This window comes from Cucurbita pepo, chromosome LG19 (genome assembly GCF_002806865.2).
Source record: "Cucurbita pepo subsp. pepo cultivar mu-cu-16 chromosome LG19, ASM280686v2, whole genome shotgun sequence".
NCBI lineage: Eukaryota > Viridiplantae > Streptophyta > Magnoliopsida > Cucurbitales > Cucurbitaceae > Cucurbita > Cucurbita pepo.
In genome coordinates this window covers 7,038,492-7,062,534 of record NC_036656.1, presented here as the reverse complement: position 1 = coordinate 7,062,534, position 24,043 = coordinate 7,038,492, and the positions used below count along the sequence as shown (strand labels likewise).

Here is a 24,043-nt window from a genome sequence, read left to right as displayed (position 1 = left end):
GTGGAAGCCTGACGTTTTTATAAGAATTTTAAATGTGGACCAAATCAAACAAATTTGTGTATAAAACCATATTTGAATAATGTAACCACATATAATTTTTTTTTTAAAAAAATTGAATGGTTTTCATAAAAGAAAAATGTTTAAAGGAACATATGTTTTTGAAAAATAATTAAATTAAAGGTAATCCAAACAGGCCCACAATCACCGAAGCCACTGCTTGAATGTTAGGCTTCGCTTGGCCTTGCTTCTTCTCTAATACAATCTGCAAACCAAATCAATCCATTTCAATGTTTCAAACGATACCCAATCAATTAGCCCAAATTTCAATTGCAGTAGACAAAGAAGTTATCCAGTAGAGAAGCTACAAGACTTGCACTGGACTTGGGAAAGACATGAAGAAAGAGTCGGTCTGTGCTTGTTACGAATTAACATAATACTTCAAAATAAAGTGAGCAAGATAACATAACTGAGTTCAAAACACACCCCACACGTAGACGCAGTAATTATAGTTTAGGCTTAAGATAAAGCAAGCTCTTGCTCAGGCCTTCTCAACACATTGATTTCAAACGCTCGCGGAAAACCTTCAACATCGACACAAACGTGATTATGCCAACCAATCTTCCATCGTCTTCGACCACCCACAAATACGGCACACGATGTGCAAGCGCTTGAATCATCACTGCCACCAATGAACTCCGGGGATTGCACGCAGCAGTCTCTGAGCTCCTCACTTGCCTGGCTGAAGGCCTTCCAAACTTTCCACTCCGTCCCAAGCTAGAACCGGAATCGTCATCTGATGAAGTTGAGTAAAATGAAGAACATGATGACATTGCCGAGTCTTCTTCCACCCACTCCAACAATGCCACTAAGTTTCTTTCCTCCAGCCTGTCTTTGACCAGCTGCACCAAATCCTCCGGCGGGTCACCACAGTCCACATACGCCATTAGCTCACCTGCTGAGAGTGTTGCGATTGCAGCAGTTAAGGTTTCATCGCAAGAATTCAATGTCAGGGGTGAGATTTCTCCAATCAACTTCCCATCTGAGTCGACTATTGCAATGGCGGATTGGTGGATGATGGCTTGTGAAAGGAGGGGGAGGGCAGAGAGAGCAGGATCGTCGTAGTGTATAGCGAGGATGTTGGCTGTGTCGATGGCGTTGAGGGAATTAATGGGGGTTATGGAGGTGGGGCTGAAAAGCCCAATAGAGTTTAGGAGGTAACGGATTATGTCCTCTTGGGTGAGCCAACAGTATTCAAGGTTATTGTGAAGCGTACAGTCGAAGGGAGCAACTTCCTTAAGCACCTTCTTTCTGGACTTCGCGAAGGTTCTAGTTTGAATTGGGACTACGAGATTTTGTGCACCTTCGAGGAGGAGATCTATACCTTCCACCAAGCTGAAAATTATCGGAGAATGTTATCAATTTATACAGTAAAAGCAATATTTATCTTGGCTACCTGGGAGAATTGGAAAATGGAAAGATCTATGATATAAAATTCATAATAATCAGCCCTTAGTTCGAATTCTTTTATCACCGTTATGGATCGATTAAGGTTTGATCAAAGTAGACAATTTCAATTCTCTATTGAAGATTGATATAAAGGCAAGTTCAAAAGGAGATGCATAAGATTATGAACTACAAAGATGTGCAGAACGCAACAAAACAAAAAGATCACTAAATTTTCCAACACAGTTCGAGAAAACCGAAAGCAAAGCCAGACAATTAGAGTTACGAGACATGCAGAAACCAAGCCAACGAGAAACGACGGAAGAAATGAAAATTCTAGCTGAAGATAAAATTGGATAAAAATACAAATACAGGAAACAGTATATTCAGATACAAATTTCAATACACGGATGAATGCGGTTTTGTAGTTACAAACGAGGCAAACATAATAAAGCTTCACTTTATCGTTTTGAGATTGATTTTCAAGATCCGATGTGAATTATTGAGATGCTATTAAAAACAGCCCAGCATTGAAAGAAAGTAAATGAAAATTGCACGTTTTTGGGAGCAGAGAGAATACAGCAATATTCAGTTCCAACTCTGGAGAAACCAAGAACGCCATAAATTTTCCAGTAGAAAGCCAAATTAGAATCTGACTAAAAAATCACAAAGTCCAGATATAAAAAGAAAATTCAAAACGGAAGAACCATACATTCTAACCAATAAGATCAAAGAAAACAAAATTACGCACCTAGCATGAGGCTGCAAATGCCTAACGATGACAGGAACCTCAGGAATGATAACCGAAATAGAGGAATGAAGCGCGACGGCAGGTTGCGAGAGATTCTCTTCTCTACAGAGGAATGAGACAACATCGACCACGGAAATCTTGCCGACACATCGACAATCGTCGCCGGAGCCGGATTTGGAGGAATGGCAGGCGCAGTTCCAGACACTGATGTAGTTTTCACCGAGCCTCTTGAGTGCAGAGAGGGCGTCGGCGAGTGTAGCCGAGACGGAGATGGACCTTAATTCAGGCTTTCCAAGGCATATATCAGAGACCTCATGAGCCAACAAACGCACTGCCATGCACAAAGAGGAGAAATGAACAGAGAGAGTGGAGAAGAAGCAGCGGTTGAAGAAGACGCTTCTAGAGAGAGAGAAAGAAGGAGGGAGATATTGAGCCCGTGATTTTGTTTATGACTTCATTCCATTATTTATTGGAAGAGGACGTGCGCTTTTTCATTTTAAAAAATAAAAATTTTATTTCAAAAAAAAAAAAAATGAGGCTAAAATTGGATATTAATCTTAAATAGTTTTTTTCTTTTTAAAAATATTATTTGTTTATTAAATTGAATTTTAATTAACGTTAATAGACATATATTGCCTCTTACAATTTGGTAACCACTAAATTACTTCATAACCTTAGAATTATAATATTTTAAAAAAATTTAATAATAATATTAAAAAAAAAATATTCAACGACCAAATGAAAACCGTGTATGAAGGAAAATAATAATAAGGCTCATTGAACCGGTATGGGTGAGCCATCTTTTCAAATAATTATAGTATTGGTCCCTCCAGTGTAAGAATGTTTTTTTCCCAGCCTTAAAGTTTTGGGTTGGTTCGATTAGTAACATAACCAACTCTCTATTTTAAAATTAGGTCATGTTCAATTTATTATTATTTTTTTACAAAGCTTTTAAACGACGACAATAATTATTACTGCCAACTGATGACGAATATCTACAAATTGAATGACGATTGTTGTAAGTAAATATGTTTGTCTTAGAAACTGAATGTAGAACTGAGGATAAGGGTTTTAAATTCTGCGTATGGACAACCCTAAATCTTTTTATATATAGCTTCGTTTGAGTTAGGTCAATTAGCTTTTAAGTATACTAAATTCAGACCTTACCTACTCACTTAGTTCATAGAAAACTAAACTCAACCCAATTTAATAACCTATCTAACACAATCAAATGAAAATATAATAAAATATAAGATCCGAGAATGAATTTTAATTTATTAAAGATGAAATTGAGAAATAAAAAAAAAAAAAAAAATGATGGGGGACATGAAAGCTCAAGGACGTGGTGTTGGGTTTGAGGGTATCCACGTTCAGCCCCTCCCTCCATTCGTCTTACCAAACGCCATATCAGTTTGCTATGACTTTGTCAGTACAGGCAACCATCCTGTTCTTCCGCTCCACCAACCCAATTAATTTCTTCTCCATTTTACTCTTTTAACATGAAGTTTGAAGTATTCAAATTTTACGCCTAATTGGGCCGGCCCGTTTGTATAGAACGTGCAATAAAAACGGCCCAATATAATTGGATTGGATTGTTTCTATACAATTTGCATAATTACCTAATTGGGCCGGCCCTTTAAACTTTTTAATCGAAAATATTAATACCTTATTCCAAAATATTAAACAAATTAATACGCTTTACAAACTTTTTACCAATAATTAAAAAAATACTTTTACTATTATCCCCACGTTTCAAAATATACTCATGAGCTGTTTTAAGTAACATTCACATGTTTATAGATAATCTATAAAGTATTGATAGATGGTTTTCGTATATACATTGACAACAAGAATATATATATATATATATTTTTAAAGTATAGGATTTTAGTCTTATATTTAAAATTTTATGGGTAGTTTTTTAAACATAAATGTATTTTCGATTTAAAAAAAATCAAAAATATTTTTTAAACACGGTATTTATGAAAAAGAAAAATACTAACGACTTTCGTCTCAAATCAAAGATGGCATGTTTTCTTTAAAACTATTTTTTTTATTATTTTAGTTTAGGGGATATTTTACTACGTATTTTTATTAATTTAACTATAAATATATATGTATATATTTATACAATAATAATGTCATTCTAAATAAAACTCTAAGCTAAATTTAAAGGAAAAAATTTAAATATGAAAATTTAATTAAGGTGAGAGCGGCGATTCGGGATTTGGGGAAAACCTGGAAATATTGGGTCCCACCAAAGTAAAAGCTGAGTAGGATCCACATCAAGCTAAATTCTCCACGCAAACCAAAACCTCTCTCCATGTTCTTAATTTATGGCTGTGGATAATTCTGACACTTTTCCACGTCATCCACAATCATATTTATATTTCACTTTTACTTTTTTCGGAAATAAATCATTTCCTTACAAAATACTCTTAATTTTTAAACAATTTTATCATAAATTCAACCAAAGTATGAATTACATATTTTTATAAATCTTTAATAATTTTCTAAAATTTCATATTTTTAAGCAATATTTATAAACGACTGATAATGACTTGTGTATATTAAAAAATATTTTAAAATTAATTTAAATACAAAAAGTCTACTTTTTTAAAACTGGATAATAATTTTAAATCGAAAAAGAGTTGGAAGAGTTGGAAATCGAAAAAGATTAATCCGAGTTTGGATAACGACGCCACGTCGGCATTATTATTCTTAACACCAAACACCCTCTATAAATACTTCCCCCCAAATCCCTCTTCTCCTCCATCAGTTCTCTACAAATCCCATTTCAACCAGTTTGTTCGTTTTCAGTAAAGCGAAGATCTGCGACTGAAGATGTTGGCCATTTTTGACGCCCAGTCGGTTCAGCCACCGCCGGAGCTTCACAGTCCGGCGTCCCATCGCCTTCCGACGGTGAAGCCTAAGCTTCCTCGGGAAATTCTGAACCATTTCATCACTTCTTCGTCTCGTTCTTGTGGAGCTCTCTCCATGTCTTTTGAAAATGCAGCGTTCCTTGCGTTTGATCCATCTGCTTCTCGATCTACTAACCATCAATCGTAATGAATACTGATCTAAGATTCTAAATCCATTTTTTGATCTGTGAAATTACGAGATCTGAACTCTCTGTTTTCATCATTAAACTGAGTAATTGAATGTCAAAATGGCAGGTTATTTTGCGGGTTGGATGAAATGTACTGTATGTTCAAGGGGAGCTTGAACAACTTGAGCTGCTTGAACAAGCAGTACGGGCTATCAAAAGCTACAAACGAAGCCATGTTTGTGATTGAAGCTTATCGGACCCTCCGGGACCGTGGCCCCTACCCGGCCGATCAGGTTCTTAAAGAACTCGAAGGCAACTTCGCCTTTGTGGTTTTTGACCGCAAGGCCGGCTCTGTATTTGCAGCTCTGGTGAGCCGTTTTTGTTCTCTGTTTAGGGAATTTGAATTGTGGGTTCTTTTTGTTTAGCCAGAAAATGAAATGGGTTTGTCAAATTTTGTTCGAAACAGGATGCAAATGAAGGGATCAATCTGTATTGGGGCACTGCTGCTGATGGCTCTCTCGTAATTTCGGATGACTTGGAGGTCATTAAAGCTAGTTGTGCCAAGTCATTTGCCCCATTTCCACCTGGTAATGTTTAGTTAACCTTTCAAGGATTAGTGCTAGGGTTCCTAATAATTTTTCAACCCATTCTTGAGGAGTCGGAATCTGACGTGTATTTCAAAAAATTGGCAGGATGTATGTTCCACAGTGAAAGAGGGCTAATGAGTTTTGAGCATCCAACGAAGAAGATGAAGGCAATGCCAAGAATTGACAGTGAGGGGGTGATGTGTGGGGCCAACTTTAAGGTTGATGCCCAATCAAGGGTTCACAGTATGCCACGTGTTGGAAGTGAAGCCAACTGGGCAACCTGGGGTTCACATGCCTGAATTCACAGTTCCAACTCGTTTTATTGTTTCTTTTTACTAATTTCTGGTTTTAAAATTCGTAGTTTGTTTATGTTTCGGTCTGTGTACATATTTCGCTTCCGGAAGGTTTATTCAGACTTCAGAGCTATGTGCTAAGTTTCAATTAATGAAAAAGGAAAAGTTTATCACTTTACATAATGGGTTATTTATTTAATGTTTTTCTGGTTATACCGAAGTAAGAATATTATGAGATTTTGACTCATATAAGTTATAGTTGGATGATGAATGTCCCACTTCGACTAATGTAAGGAAAAATCATGTCTTTATATAAACAAAAAATACTCTCTCCATTGTTACGAGACCTTTTGGAAAAGCCCAAAGTAAAGCTATGTGGACAATATCATATCATTGTGAACAGTCGTGTTCATCTAACAATTACATTATTATAATTGCCGATAATAATAGTCAGCACACAGATGTACAGCTGCTCTGGAAAGATTCCTGAATTAATAACATATTCTAATCCAAATTAATGACAATTATAATATTAAACAATAATGTCTTCAATGGGATAACTACATGAACTAAAAATAAAAGAGGATCAAAAGTGATGAGCTGGATGAGGACTCGAAATTAAGTAGCACAAACAGGAATCAGAACAATCAGAAGGAAAATCCAAAGTTCTCGAACAAGAAAAAAAAACCCCATGATCACAGATGCAAACCAGAACCTCGACTAAACTGAAGAAATTGAATAGGGTAAAGTGAAGAAGTAATTTCAAAGAAGATGTTTGAAGGGGGTGGCCATGTCAAAATCAGAACCTGGACTAGTCCAAAAGATAATGCCACTAGAGACCGTCATAAGGTACAGAAGAATAAATGTTGTATAAGATCACAGCTGATTACACATTCAAATGCAAGATAAACGGACGAAAACAAAGGAACCTCAGAGGGAAAATGTAAAAAAGTATGAGCAGAATGAAGTTGATACTGGCTATGGCTATATCATTATTGTGGCAAATTATTCCTCAGCAGCAGCAGCAGTTTCTTCTTGAGGTGTGTGTGAGGTGCCATTGGCTGTGGCAGCTCCAGGTGCAGGATCAGATGCTTTTGTTGCTGCATCTTTTTCATTTTTGGCCTCTTTTCCATCCTTGGCATCCTTGGCATCTTTGGCATCCTTTGCAGGTGGGGGTGGAGGTGGTTTCATATGAGGAGGGGGTGTGTGCTTCAATTTCACGAGAATTTGTCGCATTCTTGAAAGATCGGTAGGTTTTCCCGGTTTCGGACCTTGAACAACTAAGATAGATGGTTTCTTATCTTGATCCTTCTTGCCTCTCTTTTTTTCAATATTAGGAACTTCATTGGGAATTAGTTCTGCAATGGCTTTCCAGTATTGTTTATCAGCCTCTTTATGAAACTTCTCCTGATTTGCAGAGTATAACTGCTCCACAAACACACAAATCTTTTACTTTTAAACCAGAGCTAGAGAAGAATAAGAACATTGACGCAAGAAATGGCAAACTAAACTGTACCTTCTCTCTTTCTCTGTTGTTAACCTTGTTACTCTCAACACTAAGCTTTCTTTTCTCATAGAAACCTATTTTATACTCCTCAGCTTCTTCAATGATTTTGATTCTCAATTCTTTTTCCCTTTTCTCCTTCTCTTCAAGCTGAAGAGCATTTTGGCTGCACCAGCAAAACCCATAATTTCTAAAGTTCAAAAAATTGGAAACGCAAAAGATGTATACTAGGAATCCATCTTCAAAACTCAAATTGGCCATCAAATACAAATTTCACTTTCTGCGATCAAAAGGGAACGACAAGGACATTCTGTGACACCCAATAAGGCAATTAAACGACAGAGAGAAAGATATCAAGAGTTCCATGTTGAGGATTATTGGGAGTGAGTCCCACATTGGTTAATTTAGTGGAAGATCATGGGTTTTATAAGTGAGGCATTTTGAGGAAGCCCAAAGCAAAGCCACAATATTACGTTTTTTGTAATTCTTTCATCCTAAACAGGGAACAACTCCTAAATATTCCACAATATGGATCATGGCTAAACCAAATCATCCACAGTTATCTTACCAGAGACTTGCCTAAATTCCGCTTGAACTTCCACATAGGTCAACAACAAATATAAACCTACTGATAATTCCTAATGTGACGTAAATGGCTATGCCCCTGACTGATCTACTAATATTCCGGTGGAAGAAATTCCACATAGATTAACAACAATATACACCCACTGATAATTAGTAATTTGACATAAATGGCCATATCCCTGACTGACCAACTAATGTTCCGGTGGAATTCCGCTTGAAACTTCCAGAGCTTCACATAAATTCCGCTTGAACTTCCACTTAGGCCAACCATATAGACCCCCTGAAGCAACTTGACTTACTGGCTTGTCCCTGGCTGATCTATTAGTATAAACCTCGATCAGGGCTCACTAAAGCGATAGCTTCTTCATCTAACTGTACTAGTTGAGGTACAGAAGTCCCTAGATCTAAGTTCCTTAATTCACCACCTTTAATGCAAATCGATCAATATAATTTCCCACATCAAATCAGTCTATGTAGAACTAGGAAAATAGAATGAAGAAATAGTCCAGATCAAAGAGTATTATCAAGTAAAAAACACTAATAGGAGACAAAATTAGTAGAGATCTGAAGTTGTTCACCGAAGAATCAGATCTAAATCGACACTTAGATTCAAAGCACCAGCAACATAAGGAAAGAAAAAAACTCTTCGGCTCCAAGAAATCTAAAAAAATTGAGAGTGTCAAGACCTTACCGACGCCATTCACGTAGAGCATATCCTTCCTCCACGCCCATCTCGGTTGGAGGCGGAAGAATTGGACCATCCGACACGAAAACACCATCGCCAACTTCATCCTCAACCACGCCATAGCCGTTTCCATTTCCGTTCTCTACATGAATCGGATCAAACGGAGCTTGAGAATAGTTAGTTCCCGGATCGTCGAATCCGAAGACGTCCGGCGAGGCAGCAGTGTGCTCGACGCTTACATCAGCGTCACCAGGGAAGCCGCCGGAGAAATTGGTGTAGGATCCGTAACCGCCATAGGCATCTTCGCCGTCCATACTGTACGCGTCGAAGGAGGACATTTTTTTCGCTCGCCAACACCGCAGAGATGTCCTTACAAAAAAAAAACACACACACAAACGGAAATGACTCTCTTTGAAGCTATTTTGACCCTTTTATATATCGTTTACAGATTTTTAACGGATCATGAAATCAATATAAAATTTTATCCAAAATTTCAACTATTCTTCCATTTCTTATTCTCTTTTGGTTAAAAAAAAAAAAAGAAAAATCTACAATAATATTCAAATTTTGACTGCATACGAGTTTGTAATCACCATAACTAAATTTTATTTATTTATTTATTTATCAAAATTATATTTCCTTGTAAGTTTATCATATTGTTCTTTCAATTGATCTTCAAATTCAAGGCAAATCCCTGTCTGTAACAGAATCATGGTAGATTGATTTGAGAACTTAGGAAGAACAATTCTAAGAGTGTTGCGATCTGGATACGAAAAACAACATTCAGTATCGTTCAATTGGAATTAGAAGATTCAGATTTGTATCTGTTGACATGTCAAACAACCAGGGAGAAATAGTATTCGAAGAACTCACTTTACAACTCTATCACCGACTACATTGTTCTCGAGCTCGAATGACATGACATGAATGGGGGCGGGGTGGGTGGTTAATTTAGATGTGGAACATTTAAGGGTTAGTTTACTAATGTGAGTAATGAGTTCGCAGATCAAGAAAACATTCCTGAATAGAATAGATATTGACACATCAAAAATAAAAAATAGAAATTTGATCCGCCAATATGATCTCCCAAACATGTTGGAGTGAATTAAGTCGCCAAAGCAGCAGCCTTTTGCCACCTTTTAAGAGCAAGGGCTTCAGCTTAATGGGAGAAAAGATTCAACTAATGCAGGCAGTTATCATTGCTCATCTCATTATCTCGAGATGACCCAGATGCAGGTTAATGGAGATTCAGCAGCAGCATGATCCTCAGTATGAACACTTCACAGGGAACACAGTCATGTCACGTGGAGATAGCGTTGCTGATATCAGAAGAAATTGAATGAAGAGGAATAGGTTGATCTTGCCATTTGCCTCTGGAACGAAACTAGCAGCAGAAGGCCAAGCAAGTAGTAGACCAACATACTGAGGAGTCTTGATGCTCTTAACCTCAAATATGCGGAAACATGGTTTTTCAAGAGGGGTCATCAACAAATATGGAGTTCATAGAATATTTATTTAGTTTTTGGAAGATGGCCGTGGAAGTCCAGCTTCATTCGTTTTCCCGATCCGTTATCACTGGGAAACTTGTTTATATCATTTGCAGATGTAGAGTCAGCCTTACAACGCGATACGTAAATGTCTGCAAAACATATCACAAGTTAGCCAGATTCACTTTAGAAGTTCTCATTTTCATATTCATGCTCTTTAAATTTTGCTAGTTTAAGCAGTTAACCATTTGCATAATAACCAGCCATTTCCTACTAGGCCTTTTTAGTTCTAATATCAGTTAGTATTCCTAATCTCAGACATCAAATGCCTCAATACAGCAGAAAACACTGAAATCTAGGCTAGATTTCAACAAACAAAATAGGGTATAACATAAAAACTATAGCAAAACATAAATATTATAAACACATAATAGTAAAGAAAAAAATGAAGGAAGAAAGAATGACGATTCCATACTGGCCAAATTCTTTATAGAACCTTCAGCAGCATGTCGCTGAGCTTCCCTTCTTGTTTTACCAATTCCTTCTCCAATTTTCTCACCCACAAACCACGCCTATAAAAGCAAAGAACAAGTTCCATGCTCTATAATCAGAACAAAGTGGATACAAGCAGCATTTAAAAATAAAGAATGTGAAATCTGCTCGTTTTCCCTCTATGTAAGCACAGACACAACCATAGGTCCACAAATCAACTTATACGTCTAAATTTTGGGAGCTCTATCAATGAAAACCCCAAACGAATAATGGTATCAATTAAAACCTCAAACTTTCATAAGTGCATCAATTTACACCATCAGTTGGATTCCATATGAAAAACTTTAGTTTATATGTGTGCCAACTTAAAATAAAATCAATTAAACCCCTCAACTTTTATAAGTGAACCAATTTAGATTATTTGTTTTAAACAATGGAGATAATTTTTAAATAAGAGGTCTAAACTTGATTAATGGACGATTTTCAAATTGAGGGTCTAAATTAATTCATTTAGGATAGTTTATGAATTTAATTCACAGAATTATAAATTCCCACCCGAGTGAATTGGGTGTAAATTGATACACTTGCGAAAGTTCAAGGTTTTGATTGATACAATGATTAGTTTAAAGCTTTATCGATAGAAGCCCAAGTATAGGGTATAATTGAATTTTGCCCCACAAGATTTATAAACCAAAGAAAAAGTGGAGGAAAGAGTCATAAAATACCTCGACAGAAAACTGTAGATCTGCACTGGAAACCAACGCCGACTTAAATTCCACCTACAAGTTTTTCAACTCTTAAGGATTGGATGGAGAAGGGTGCAACAAATGCAAAACTTAAGAACCTCAATCTCCTATCATGGAAAACTGTGTCTCAGATTACCTTGGTGCCAAACTTCATTGCAATTTCCTGTAGAGCTCCAACAGGAGTTTCACTCCAGATGGAGCATCCAGATTCAACGTCATTATCTCGACTTCTTGAAGATGATTGATTCATCGGAACCTCCTCACCTTAGAAAAAAAAAAGAAAAGAAAAAAAAAACTATTACAGAGTGTAACATAACCTCAATGAAATACAATAATAACTAATACAACGATCATCTTATCCAAAAAAACTAAAATGATAATTACTAACAAAATGCTAGCTAGAAAAACCCTAAATAAATATTACCAAAGAGAAAATGGCCTGAAAGTAACACCCACAATTTATTTAGATACATCAGAGAAGGACGAATGGTCCATTGATTCCTCCTTGGAACCTTAATACGAGATGAAGGGTTTGACTCTCTTTGATGTTAATCAAAGTGAAATTGAAAGAGTGACCCCCAAGTAGTAACAGACAAGGAAACTGGTGATGAATTCTGAGCACCTTAAGATTCAGAAAATACAAGCCAAAATTTTTTTGAAACCCATAAGATTCAGAAAATACACACAAGCGTGTCAAACACGGCTCACCTGAGAAAGCAGGATAATTAGATGGCCTACGACTTAATCTTGCACGATCATCTCTATAAAAAGCCTGCGTGGATCAAAAAGAGAAAAAGGGCACTGAAAAATAGTACCGTAGCTTTCCTCCCTGAAAAAGGGGAGCCAAAAAGGGAGAGCTCCATGGATAGAAAATAAGCAAAATCATAATCTAATTACTTCTTTTGACAATCTCTGATTTTCATGAGGAATTCTATCAGGTGGAATGGAACCATCAATCTTGGGGAAAAATGAAGAATGATTGGACCTATGCTTCTCCCGCATCGGTTCGGCATCTACAGGGAACTCTTTGCGTGCAGACCGATTTAGTTGCCTTGGGCTCATTTCTTCTTCCATTGGAGACCAACTTCCACGTGATTGTACACGTGGACCAGCAACCTGCTGTAATGGAGGGGGCCGCACTGAAAATGCAGGTTCACTAGGTGGGCGCTCTCTTATATCTTGCCCATGTTGCAATATAAGGAGCCTCCGCCTTGTATCAGGATCTAGTTCAGATTCTGGTACTTCACCCTCCTCTCTAGCTGGAGAGCATTGTATACTTGGTTCAGTGGGGGCCACCGAGTTGACATGGGGAAGCTGCATGTCTGGAAAATATGGCAGAGACACCTGTTTTGGAGGAGGTGGAACAGCGCCAGAAGCAGAAGGCATTGTGTATTGAAGAGAAGACACTCGTGGATCTGCACTGTTGATAGTTGAAGAAGCCAAAAATGCGTCCTAGGGAAGATGGAAGAGCAATACTTTTCAGATATGTATGTGGATGATAAGAGAGCAAGACCTAAAATTGGAGGAATATACCGGCACAATGACTAGTGATTGCTGAAAGCAAATTTATCGAAGTACCTTGAAAATTGAAGTACTAATAAGGATGTTATGCAAGGTATTATTACATTCACTTTCCTTGACCTAATCAGTTCCCTGATATATGCTTACTGAAAGTTTACTAATGATCTCAATCAATGATCAATCTTTGTCAGTACCTTCAGTCTTCTTTCAACGTCCATGTCTGGCATGCCATCAAAAGTGAGCATATCTTTGTTTCCATTAGAAACAGAGTATTCATCCTGAAAAACATATAAGGGAAAAGAATGAAGCATTTAACAAGTCATGAAACAAACTCATATAATCCCCCCCCAAAAAAAAAAGTACAACATGACCTCGTTTCGAAACTAAACTTGATTGTTTTAGGGGAAAAGAGTTTGATAAGAAATCCTTACTGACCTCTGAAACAAGATAGTTGCTCACATCAGGAGGAGACGGAATATCATTTGCATCATCTTCATATGAGATATCAGAAATTTTTTGCAGAAGGATCTCATCAAATTCCCTGAAATCAGAGAAAGGTTGTAACTAAGGAATGAGAATATGCATGAATTAGAACCATCTTCCAGCGCTAAAACCTTAATTTTTAAGTATTAAGAATAAGATAACCGAATGCGTATCCTTATGAAAGGAACTTTAGCAATCTTCTGAACCTTACTTGAAAAAACCACCTCTAACATTGCACGCAACGTTTCTTGCCACGCATAAAACAGGGACAGCATTGTTTCCCTATAAAAAGGAAGAAAAAAGATGCAACTTGAGATAAAACAGCAGGGTGACTTTCTATGAAATCTTTCAAACTGAAATGCCAAAATGCAAGTAAGAATATACTTCAGCATTAGGGGCATAGTAAGGAGCAAATGCAGGCACGACATGCACTCGAGGTTGATCCTTTTCATCCCACACTTTCAAACGATCATCAATTACTAGAGCCATCTTTGGGTGGCAAAACCCATCTTGGAAGACGTTGAACAAAGACTTTCTAGAACCTAATGACATGGGCCAAAAGAGTATTAACAAAAAAGTAATTTGAGAATCTTTAAGATTGCTGAAAAACTATAGGCATGACTGTAAGCAGTTTCAGAATTATTTCCCTCATCAACAAACTGCCATGCTATACCATTCCCAAGGAAAAAAGTGTATGAAAAATCAAAAAGTGCTACTGGTTTGGGAAGGGATCTTTTTCTTCTTTGAAATTAGCTTAAACTTACTAACCAGACTTGACGCAAACAATGCGATCCAACAATTCCTTAGGATTTATCAAATTTGAATCTGGATCAAGAAGCCTCCACATCTCCAAAGCATAATCCCTTTCAGCCATTGTACACACATAGACCTCAAAACGCTTGCGACCTCTTGCAGTCAAGTAGCTCCGAAGATCTTCCCAGGCAGGTCTTAACTTGACGAGAACACTTGTATCACGTATCTGTGTAAGTACAGCAGTAGATGAGATAATAGAACATCACTCCACGATTTCATAAAATAGTTACGATTTCATAAAATTGTTTGTAACTTCCACTATGCAACAAATTAGCCTAAATGATACATTCTTAAACAAAACAACTCACGCACCACTTAAATCAATGTAATCTTGTCTCAGACAAACAACCTTAATATCGAAGTATCTTCACGCATTACCATTACAGATACATAGACAAATTACGAGACTCATAAAAACAAAGAAAAATATGACAAAGGGATCGTAGAAAAAAAAAAGCAATGTGAATATATGAACAGTCAAAGTGAAAAACAAGAGAAAAGTCTTGTTCATGGTCCCTGTACAATCATTGGACATAAATTTATAACTGCAAGCAAAGGGTACACAAAACCTAGTTACCTGGGGGTTGATACGAGTCAGTATAATATTCTTTTCATACAATCGTAATATTGGTCGAACAATAGGTTGATGATTGCCAGACAATGCTGGAACAACCTCTGATTGACTTTTAATCACTTTTCCATTCTCAATAATCTGGTCATTTTCTGCATATTGCTTCAGAATTAACTTGTCATCTTGATATCGTTTAACCTCTGCCTGCATGCCTGAAGCACGCTGTTGATCCAGCTCAGTGCTTATTTTCCGCTGCAGGGCTTCAATTCTATCCTCAAATGAGCGCATTGTATTTGCAACCACAAGTGTCTCATCAAGATCAAATACAATGCCAAGACATCTAAGATTCAACATGATGAGACAAGAATTGTAAAGTCCAATTGCAACAATGAAACCCCAGAAACATGGATACTGCTTGTCATGATCTCTAGAATACATGGCTACCAAATGGAGCTCCTCTGCTCCAAACATCATTATAGCAGTCTGTTGGAAGCAAATCCCAGTCATCAGTTTTGGTAACACATCCATATTAAGGACAACAGAACAAGGAAGAATAGGTCACCTCATCGATGAAAACTAAAACAATATGCAATAAGAAAGCAGAAATTATTCCAACTAGATAAAACAACAGAACCATAAGTAGGATTAGAAGTTTAAAAGATCAAATCCAGCGGCCAACCAAGTACTCCCATCCAATAAGCATCTACACCAATTTCAGCTTATTGAAATAGTTGCTTGGTTTAATACAATGTTGAAACTACCAGCATCAAAATCTTCAAAAGAACATCACCAGCAAAACATAAAGAAAGAAAACAGGAAGAAAGAAGGAAAGAAGTGAACTTCCTCTGAACCTGAGTCTAGGAGTTAGATTTTGCCATCAAAAGCACATTCATTTTGCTCCGTAGGTTTAACCAAGACATATAGAACAATAATCGGGGGTAAGTTGCAGATATCATACAAAAGTCACAAAATGTGAGGGAAAATTGCAGTATCATTCTCAACTAAAGTGACAAGTTTTATCAACATGATTGGAACGTTTCTAGTCCTTGCCAGAAGATGAGCAGAGAGTGCTTTAGAATACAGATTTTCTTTTCCTAGTTCGTATTAATCTCTTTTTTTTTCTTTTTAACTTTTGTCTTTGGGTCTCCTTTCTTTATCATTGAGTTGTGTTTTTATACCTTATTCTCCATGATACACGAGGAATGCAATTGATAGAGCGGCATGTCCTGTGACTGCGAGGTCTTTGACTCCATTTTGAAGCAAATTCCAGAGGCTGCAATGGTATGAAGCACTGCAAGTGGTGGGCACCTCTCACTCGGTTGCGAGAAGTGATTTATTCTGATTTCCTTCACTTCGATGTTCTTGTAGCCATTCTTTTCTTCTGGGTAAATCTCTACCTCTCCCAGTAGCTCATCCCCTTGGTAAACCACCGACTTATACATTCTCCCCTCCAATCTCCTTCCTCANCTTATACATTTTCCCTCCAAATCTCCCTCCTCAATATGTCACTGCTTGGCTTTTTGGCTCCGGAAATTCGTGAAGTTTCTTTCTATATAATCCCATGGGTTTCAATGAATTCCTTTCCAGACAATGAGAAATTTTAAAAAGATCATGATCGTCCAGAATGCTTTAGATTTGATCCATTTTTTTGCAAATTTAAACCACCGAGCTGTCGAGAAACAACAGAAACAAACAAAGATTCAGGTTCTTCTTTTTTCATGGAAAAATTTACGATCCTGATTGATGATGATGATGATGATGATGAACCAACAAGAACAAAGAAAAAAAAAAAAAACTCTAATCTACTCGATCTCCGGTTTGGGGAACTCTTGTTTTGTCTCGGTGGTGGTAAGGTAATCCTAGGGCTCGTATTTTGGCGATAACGAAGGAGTCGTCAATGACATGAAACCCTAGATCCAGAAAGCGAAAGGTCAAAATTTCACAGTAGACAAGACTGTTCAAAAAAAAAAAAATAATTAATTAATTAATATTCAAACAAACCTAATTAAAATGCTTCCACTTCCCGTGGCTTCGTATTTAATTGTTTTTTAATGACTTTCCTTTTCCTCTGGAAATTTTCTATTTTCTACTTTTAGCTATAATTATGTGAGGCTTCGGTTTCTTGACATCTTAAGGGGCAAGTATTGTAATAAACCAGCTGTCCAGGGGCCTAACTGAAAAGAAAATCAACTTATGGGGCGGAATGTTAATTTAGTCCATTTGCTTTTATGGCCTGGGGGGATGTTGGAGTTTCGTTCTACATTTTTAATAATTAAATAATTTCAGACATAGGTCAATGGCTACTTACTAATGACCTCATATTATTATGTCTTCTTTTGCCTATAAATTCATTTTTTTTGGCTTCCCAAATTAATAAATTATTATAATCATACTTTTTGAGAAAATAGATTAAAGCTAAATCTAATTAGATCATCCCATTTATTTTGGGATTTTTAATTATTTTTAAGGCACCTTCTAAAGCAATAGCAAATTAGAGTTCTTTTAATTAGTAACTTAAAGAACAAAAAAAAAAAAAAAACATTTTAAAATTTATTTTTCTAACCAAATAAAGATTTTGGAAATTGAGATAAATTTGGAGTCCCAAATCCTATCCAAATCAAGTCAAAATTACAATTAAAAAAAATTAGGAAATAGATTTACGAAACTCTTAGAAAAATAATTAAAAAATAATCTCGGTGCTAATCTAGGAAGGAGATGAAAATTAATAAATAAAAAATATTTAAAAAAATCTGAACCGGAATGGACCGCTGGCAGTTCCCACTCGGATGAAGCGGTTTTGGTTGTAGCCCTAGGCAAGACAATCTTCTTTGGAAAGAATGAATATATGTATGCGTAAATAGAGAGAGATGCATATATAAATATAAAAGTAACTGGATGAATGAAATTAATTATGACCGTTTCGAGTTTTGAATAGATACCAAAAACAGTATAAAAAAGAAAAAGAGAGAGTAAAACAGATCAAATCACTAAATTTCTCAGTGCAAAATGTCGGGAAAAAGGTAATACAAAGACATCACCAATCACACAACTTGGTAATTTTCCGTAATCAACTGTGTTCTCTGAGCATATTTGGGAGGAGCACCGCCCTTGAGAGGCAGAATGTTGACAACCTGCGACAATGAAATTTACAAACCAACGTTCAGGAAATGCAGATGAAGTCGAATAAAGATGAGAATGAAAGAGTGGTCCAAATCTTATTTTGCTTTTCCAGGATAAAGATGATGTGAAATGACGTGAATGAGAGAAAAAGTCAGTCTAATAAGGATCGCTAGTTCGGATAGCAGTCTAATAGGAGTAATTATGACAATGGTTATTGAGAAATTTCAAGTGAGGGCAGAATAAGTACCTTCACGTCGCTAAATGTGCTAGTTGCTGAAAACCGGACAGAAATGGGGAAAAATACCGATGAATCTGCTGGAGGAACAACGAACTCCATAGATCCACTGTCAAAAAGATACGATAAATAATAAACATCAGCATGCAATTATAATAGGGTAACAACGTCTAGCAGGGAGAGAAGATTTCAGAAACTACATACCTGCGGTTTGAGTTATCAATGAGAACTATGGACCACTCCAAGACAGAATTCCTGGAATCATACCTACATGTTGAGCAAAAACGAGTTAAAATCAATAGGAAAGGGACGGAGCAAAAGTGGGTTCAAACTGAAAAGGAGAGTGATTTGGAATCGCTTCATTGTAATCATGTAATTCATATATTCAAAAAAACTCGCAGTCAGTTTTGCCGTTCCAAATGTTCTCAACATTGAAAATTTTTAAAGAAGAATTTATCAATTTTTTTCTTGTTGCCATGTCCAATTTTTTTAAGCATGAACAAGCTTTTTAAAAATTATTTTAATCAAACGAGTTTTAAAAGGCCAACGAGGACAGTCCCCCTTCAAATAAAGAATTTATGTATGTTATGATTGAATGTCAATGAAAGAACAAAATCAGACAAAAACTTGAAAGAGTAAATATCAATCTATATACCTCCATTCTCCATCAATCTGCCTTACACTAGGTGCCTCACGAAGAGCAGGAAGAGGCACTGAGATGACAACATTTCGCAGGTCAAACATTGATGAAGCCTCGTATTCAATGCTGACATATGTTTCATTTCCAGAAACAGAGGGCCAGCAGTTGACTGCAACAACAAAAGCCTAATCAATATAGTTTTTAAAAAAATATGTAATTAAAAATGATATGAGAAGGACCTGAACTCACTTGTTAATGGTACCATTGATTCATCAGTACTTTGCATTCTCCACTTCAAGAGACCAACTCCAGCCTCACTGCCTTGACCCGTAGGAAATGGCCTGTTAGGGTCCTTCAGGCCTAGAATGTTTTCATTGGAAAATAACTCTTTGCTCATGTTAGGGTGAGTTTTGAAAAGGATGCCAGGGTTCCCACCATTCTCAATCTGAAAGCAAGGCATAAAGAATCAAGATAGTGAAACAAAGAACAAACCAGCTTTGCAAATCAAATAATAACATTATAAGAACAATTTCAGAGAAAAAGCAAGTGCCTGAGAGGTGGCTCAAAATACTATACAAACAAATTGAGACAAAAAAACTGTGCCAAGTTCCAAAGTTGTGAACTATCAAATGATCAAAACCTTCTTAGCTTCCTACACATGGAGAAGTTGTAGTGTCTATAATACAGTATCCTTAAAATGCACCAAAGTACCTGAACTTGAATGTGTGCATCTTCTTGGTTAAGAATTTGAAGGGACAGTGTTCCCTGAAGGTCAAAGTTACTGACTCCACCATCTCGTTTAAGGGACACATTGAGTTTCTCCTCAACGGATAGAGTAACAGGATCAGTTGGGGGTGGGACAGCAGATCTAGATGGACCAACTTTTGGCTGTACATCTTCAACTATTACTTCGCCTTCTGCCTTCAAAGATTCCAAGAATTGATTTGTCCTTTGCGATTTACCAAGCTGCATGCCAAGGCCTTTAGGAGGAGCAATAGCAGATGAAGGTGGACGGCCGCCTAAAAACAGACATAGAAGGTAGAATGGTAAGTGTTCACTTAATACAAAGACCATCTTTATTGGCCATAAAATGTCATCAATAACTAAAAGGTAATTATGACAGTGTCTAAAGTGTGAGTGTGAGGACCAGTGACTGCTACAAATATGCGATACAAACTAACAACTCATCATAGATAACATTTTAAACAAAAAGTAACCTTTAGGCTTGCTAGAAAAGGACTCCACATCACCACCCAATCCAAAACCAGAACTGCTACCAAAACCACCTCCTCCTCCACCTGATGATATGCCCATGTCACCGAGGCTATTATCAATCTTTCCTGATCCCATAGACTGTAGAGACATAAAGCCTCCTTTATCACCCCTATTCTTTTCAATCTGCAATATATGACAAGAAAGAACAATTACCAAATTGATTTTAATTTTTCAGAAAATGATTTCTTAAATGAGTATTTCAGTTGGGAAGAAAAAATGACGCAGGGTATGTAAAAAAATACCTTGCTTTTGTCAATCTCACTTGCTTTCCGCTTCATGACATCCTTAGTTTCATTGATTTTGCTCTGCAGTACCAACTTGTGCAACTTCTCTTCGTGACTCTCCATCTCACAGTATTGCTTAACCTGTGCAACAGTCACATTTTCCTTGTGCCCAAGAGAAATAACCTCATCGAAAGCAAAAATCAAATCGAAAGCTGTTTTGCAGATTCCCTCTTCATCCATAGAGAGTGAATATTCAGGTACCTAGAATCATTTAAGGACTCCAGCATAACTCCATTCTCAGCATTTTCAACAAAAACATTTGTACAGAACTATCTTACTAGAAACTTTTCCATGCGGTAGGGAACATGCATTAATAAAGAGATAATGGAACTCTGCGTGTTCCCATACATACACACGTATGAGGGTGTACACATACATGCGTTAGAGGGCACAACTATTGTCAGGGAAATATTCTTATAAAGAAATAGGAAAACAGAAGACCTTATCAGAACAACAGGCTTGATTTTGTTTCATATAAAATGAACTGTATAAAATTTTATTTTCCTTTGCAGTTTATTAACTTGATAAGTAATAGAGTTCCTCTTTTCATTTATATAATGCATCAGCAATGAGGATTTAATAAATGCACGCTTTGTTTTAGTATATGCAAAATTTACTATTTCCCTTCAAATGTACTACTAATTCAAAATCAAGATCACCAAGAAGTTTAAAGAACAAAAGAAATTATAGAAGAATCACGTTTGAAAGCTAACAGACCAAAATTCAACACAAGATCAGCTTTAAAAGTGCCAGGAATAGCTAAAAGCCATCTCAAAAAAGGATACGAGCTTAGAAAGGAGCCTTAAAGTGTCCAAATCTTCAAGGATGTTACTCTGTTTATTTGTTACGAGAAGCAAGTATAGAGCTTCTATTGGCTGGTAAACATAGCGAACGTTTTCTGTCTCCACATATGTATGCTGCTTTCCAGTTCCAACCAACTTGGGAAAAGCAGCAAGAAGGCCCTCAATTCTGATTCGAGACATATCGACAAACTGTCTAGAAACCAGAACTGCAAAAATAATGACAGATAAGGGTTAGTAGGAGAGAAAATTTGAACCAAAACCAAAAATTGATCACAGACTTGAAGAAGAAAAACTATGGCAGAAAAAATGTGCGTTTGTGTGCGTGGAAGAGAGAGGCAAATGAGTATAAAGTGTAAAATCCTAACAATGAAAACCATCTTTATGAAAGAGAAAGTTCAAAAAAAATTTACAACAGGGGGCTTGAAGAAAGTAAAGAATGGAAGAAGGAAATACTAACCTTTGCCAGACTTGCTAACAATGGAAGCAGCAAGAACAACCTATAGAACATATATAATTTTTGTCAAAAGAAATAAGGGGGCAGGAGCAAAGATAAAGCCTAGAAACCCACTTGAAAGTCAAAAGGACGCCACCACAAAAAAGTAAATCAAGAAATAATGCAATAAAAGACATAATAAAATCTAGCTATGTACAAGTTTAAAAGACATTGCTAATGATTTTCACGAGCAAGATGCTCGTGCTAGTTACTATCACAATTCCTATAGTAAATGAAAGGGTGCATATCAGATTCAGTGACACCAGGTAAATATATATGTATCACGAACCATTAATCTCAAACCCTCATAGTATTTTCTGAATGTCACAGTAAAAGTTAGAAACCGTCCAGCATCTTAATTATTTACAACAGAGAAAATTCTGAGGATATATAACATTATATCCAAACAAAATGCATAGGATAGCATAGCTGAAGGACACTCAATGTTCATGAACTCCAAATTGTTAAAAACAGAAAAGCACTTGGAACCGAATTAATGGGAGGGCAAAAGGAAGGGGGGGAACATATAGTGAATTTAGATAAGAACGTGAATAAAAAGAGACAACAAATGGTTAGGAAACAACAACGCATTTACCATTTTTTATGATGTAAACACAAACCAACAACCACTGACTTCAGATGGGAGAGATTTTGTCCTCCGAACCTATAAACGAAACTTTGTTAGTCGAACACTTATTAGAAAGAAAAAAATTACCTCAAAAGTTTAATCGTAAATGTGTGGAGCGATTAAAGCGCACGAAATATGAAATCATAGAAGACCATCATGTAGAATGCATAAAAAAAGTCCGTTCAACATTATTTCCCCTAAATCTTTAACCATTTCCATGATATCTATTTCACTTCACTTCAAACTCTATTGCTACGGAAGACTTAGACCACAGAAACTCTTTTGAGGTCAGGTCAAAATTCGCAGGGGATGGAGGAGGGGAAGAAGAAGAAGAAGAAGTAAGGGATCTGAAGCAGAAACTCTCATTATTCCCACAAACTACTGCAATAACAAATTGAGAGTCAAAACCATAGAGCCAATTCAGAGAAAAGCGAAAAATTCACAAATTACAGCAGATCCAAGTCAGAAAACATATAATATACAGATTATATCCGCAAGAAAAGCAACAAAAACCCCGCGCAGAATCCAGATCCATCTCACGAAATTCAAAAACCAGTTCTAGAATTCAATGCCGAGAGGGAGATAAACAATAAAGAGTTAGAGATATTCAAACCAGGAGAGAATGATTCAAGAGCCGAATAGAGAGTGATTGAATGAGCTTGATCACCGATAGGTAACGCGGGAGAGAGATCTGAATCGTGGAGCGCTGAGGAAGGGCAGACTGTGAATTAAGATGCCCGAAACGTATTTCGACGCTAAGTTTCTTATTGAATTTTATTTTTGTTTTCTCAAAATAAGTTTTTTTGTAAGAGTAATTCGTAATTGCCGACTATTATTTCATTCTCTTCTTCAATTGGAATATATTTTTTAATTATTCAACTTAGGTCGGGTCATAAATTATTACATGTAACTTTCTCCATTTCTGTCACTACTCACCATTTCTTAAAGTTTAAGGTTTCGTTCTTATGTAGAATCTCACAATCTACTTTCCAACCGGTAGATATTGTGCTATTTGTGTTTTCTCTTACAGACTTCTCCTCGAGTTTTTCCCATATCAGTACTATATGTTTCGTTCGTAGGAGGAATCTCACAATCCACCCCTCTCAGCGTTTTCATTAGCTCGCAATCCAATATATAACCCAGATACCATTTGTAACAAGCAATATCATGACCCTCATAATTTTTAAAATGAGATTTCCACACACCTATAATGAATATTTTGTTTCCTCTGCCTGGAATCTCACATTTTATTTAATAAATAATAAATTATAATTTTACAATTTAAAATTTAATAGTCTTATCTAAACTAAACTAAATAGTAGATGAAGTTTTTTTTTTTTTTTAATTTAGTTTGATAAAATATTTTCAATAAAAAGCCTTTAATTATTATTAAAATGATTAGATAAAAATAATAATATCACAAAGGGAAGAAATATTGAAATGTCAATTAAATTTAACTAAAAATTTCTGTCATAATCATATCTATATTATTTTTTTTACTTCAAAAAGATGATAAAACATCTTATCACAAAAAAAAAAAAAAAAAAAAAAAAAA

General features: G+C 36.3%; 5 protein-coding genes across 6 annotated transcripts; 1 reads left to right on the top strand and 4 right to left on the bottom strand.

Moving 5' to 3' along the window:
• Positions 1-288: 288 nt before the first annotated feature.
• LOC111782117 (CBS domain-containing protein CBSX5-like) lies at positions 289-2,626 on the bottom strand. The gene is made up of 2 exons (XM_023662915.1): positions 2,195-2,626; positions 289-1,392 (listed from the first exon to the last, which is right to left on the bottom strand). The coding sequence occupies exons 1-2, from the start codon at positions 2,530-2,532 to the stop codon at positions 549-551; spliced, it is 1,182 nt and encodes a 393-aa protein (XP_023518683.1). The 5' UTR covers positions 2,533-2,626; the 3' UTR covers positions 289-548.
• A 2,322-nt stretch (positions 2,627-4,948) lies between these two features.
• On the top strand, positions 4,949-6,301 carry LOC111782119 (stem-specific protein TSJT1-like). Its single transcript, XM_023662917.1, has 4 exons — positions 4,949-5,259; positions 5,371-5,611; positions 5,710-5,830; positions 5,936-6,301. Exons 1-4 carry the CDS (start codon positions 5,039-5,041, stop codon positions 6,127-6,129), a joined length of 777 nt encoding a protein of 258 aa, XP_023518685.1. The 5' UTR covers positions 4,949-5,038; the 3' UTR covers positions 6,130-6,301.
• A 561-nt stretch (positions 6,302-6,862) lies between these two features.
• Positions 6,863-9,324, bottom strand: LOC111782118 (clathrin light chain 1-like). The gene is made up of 3 exons (XM_023662916.1): positions 8,904-9,324; positions 7,640-7,793; positions 6,863-7,548 (listed from the first exon to the last, which is right to left on the bottom strand). Exons 1-3 carry the CDS (start codon positions 9,233-9,235, stop codon positions 7,129-7,131), a joined length of 906 nt encoding a protein of 301 aa, XP_023518684.1. The 5' UTR covers positions 9,236-9,324; the 3' UTR covers positions 6,863-7,128.
• Positions 9,325-9,730: 406 nt separating this feature from the next.
• Positions 9,731-16,989, bottom strand: LOC111782116 (RNA polymerase II C-terminal domain phosphatase-like 1). Of its 2 annotated transcripts, XM_023662914.1 has the most exons (14): positions 16,485-16,989; positions 16,189-16,450; positions 15,017-15,493; positions 14,395-14,605; positions 14,011-14,168; positions 13,838-13,908; positions 13,579-13,684; positions 13,338-13,421; positions 12,520-13,074; positions 12,331-12,394; positions 11,759-11,886; positions 11,602-11,655; positions 10,860-10,956; positions 9,731-10,536 (listed from the first exon to the last, which is right to left on the bottom strand). In XM_023662914.1, coding segments are annotated over exons 1-14 (2,397 nt in total). In that variant the 5' UTR covers positions 16,487-16,989; the 3' UTR covers positions 9,731-10,408. The 2 variants fall into 2 exon arrangements, with proteins under 2 accessions (XP_023518682.1, XP_023518681.1); XM_023662913.1 differs by lacking the exon at positions 16,485-16,989 and having other exon boundaries at positions 16,189-16,470.
• Positions 16,990-17,884: 895 nt separating this feature from the next.
• Positions 17,885-23,288, bottom strand: LOC111781539 (coatomer subunit delta-like). The gene is made up of 12 exons (XM_023662195.1): positions 23,102-23,288; positions 22,456-22,524; positions 21,825-21,864; positions 21,350-21,573; positions 20,523-20,765; positions 20,223-20,403; positions 19,717-20,024; positions 19,255-19,450; positions 19,021-19,174; positions 18,570-18,632; positions 18,378-18,474; positions 17,885-18,141 (listed from the first exon to the last, which is right to left on the bottom strand). The coding sequence occupies exons 2-12, from the start codon at positions 22,456-22,458 to the stop codon at positions 18,052-18,054; spliced, it is 1,599 nt and encodes a 532-aa protein (XP_023517963.1). The 5' UTR covers positions 22,459-22,524; positions 23,102-23,288; the 3' UTR covers positions 17,885-18,051.
• Between the last annotated feature and the right edge of the window lie 755 nt (positions 23,289-24,043).

Excerpts from the sequence above, each read along its gene's own strand:
- LOC111782117 (XM_023662915.1), bottom strand. The coding sequence starts at position 2,532 with ATGGCAGTGCGTTTGTTGGCTCATGAGGTCTCTGATATATGCCTTGGA. Across the intron at positions 1,393-2,194 it reads CATTTGCAGCCTCATGCTAG|CTTGGTGGAAGGTATAGATC; the intron begins GTGCGTAATTTT and ends GATAATTTTCAG.
- LOC111782119 (XM_023662917.1), top strand. The coding sequence starts at position 5,039 with ATGTTGGCCATTTTTGACGCCCAGTCGGTTCAGCCACCGCCGGAGCTT. Across the intron at positions 5,260-5,370 it reads CGATCTACTAACCATCAATC|GTTATTTTGCGGGTTGGATG; the intron begins GTAATGAATACT and ends TCAAAATGGCAG. Across the intron at positions 5,612-5,709 it reads GCTCTGTATTTGCAGCTCTG|GATGCAAATGAAGGGATCAA; the intron begins GTGAGCCGTTTT and ends TGTTCGAAACAG.
- LOC111782118 (XM_023662916.1), bottom strand. The coding sequence starts at position 9,235 with ATGTCCTCCTTCGACGCGTACAGTATGGACGGCGAAGATGCCTATGGC. Across the intron at positions 7,794-8,903 it reads GCTCTACGTGAATGGCGTCG|CCAAAATGCTCTTCAGCTTG; the intron begins GTAAGGTCTTGA and ends TTGCTGGTGCAG. Across the intron at positions 7,549-7,639 it reads ACAACAGAGAAAGAGAGAAG|TTATACTCTGCAAATCAGGA; the intron begins GTACAGTTTAGT and ends TTTGTGGAGCAG.
- LOC111782116 (XM_023662914.1), bottom strand. Across the intron at positions 13,909-14,010 it reads ACTATGCCCCTAATGCTGAA|GGAAACAATGCTGTCCCTGT; the intron begins GTATATTCTTAC and ends TCCTTTTTATAG. Across the intron at positions 10,957-11,601 it reads ATCTACAGTTTTCTGTCGAG|GCGTGGTTTGTGGGTGAGAA; the intron begins GTATTTTATGAC and ends TTGCTTTTATAG.
- LOC111781539 (XM_023662195.1), bottom strand. Across the intron at positions 20,766-21,349 it reads TAAGGCTCCTTTCTAAGCTC|GTACCTGAATATTCACTCTC; the intron begins GTATCCTTTTTT and ends AAATGATTCTAG. Across the intron at positions 20,404-20,522 it reads GTGAGATTGACAAAAGCAAG|ATTGAAAAGAATAGGGGTGA; the intron begins GTATTTTTTTAC and ends CATATATTGCAG.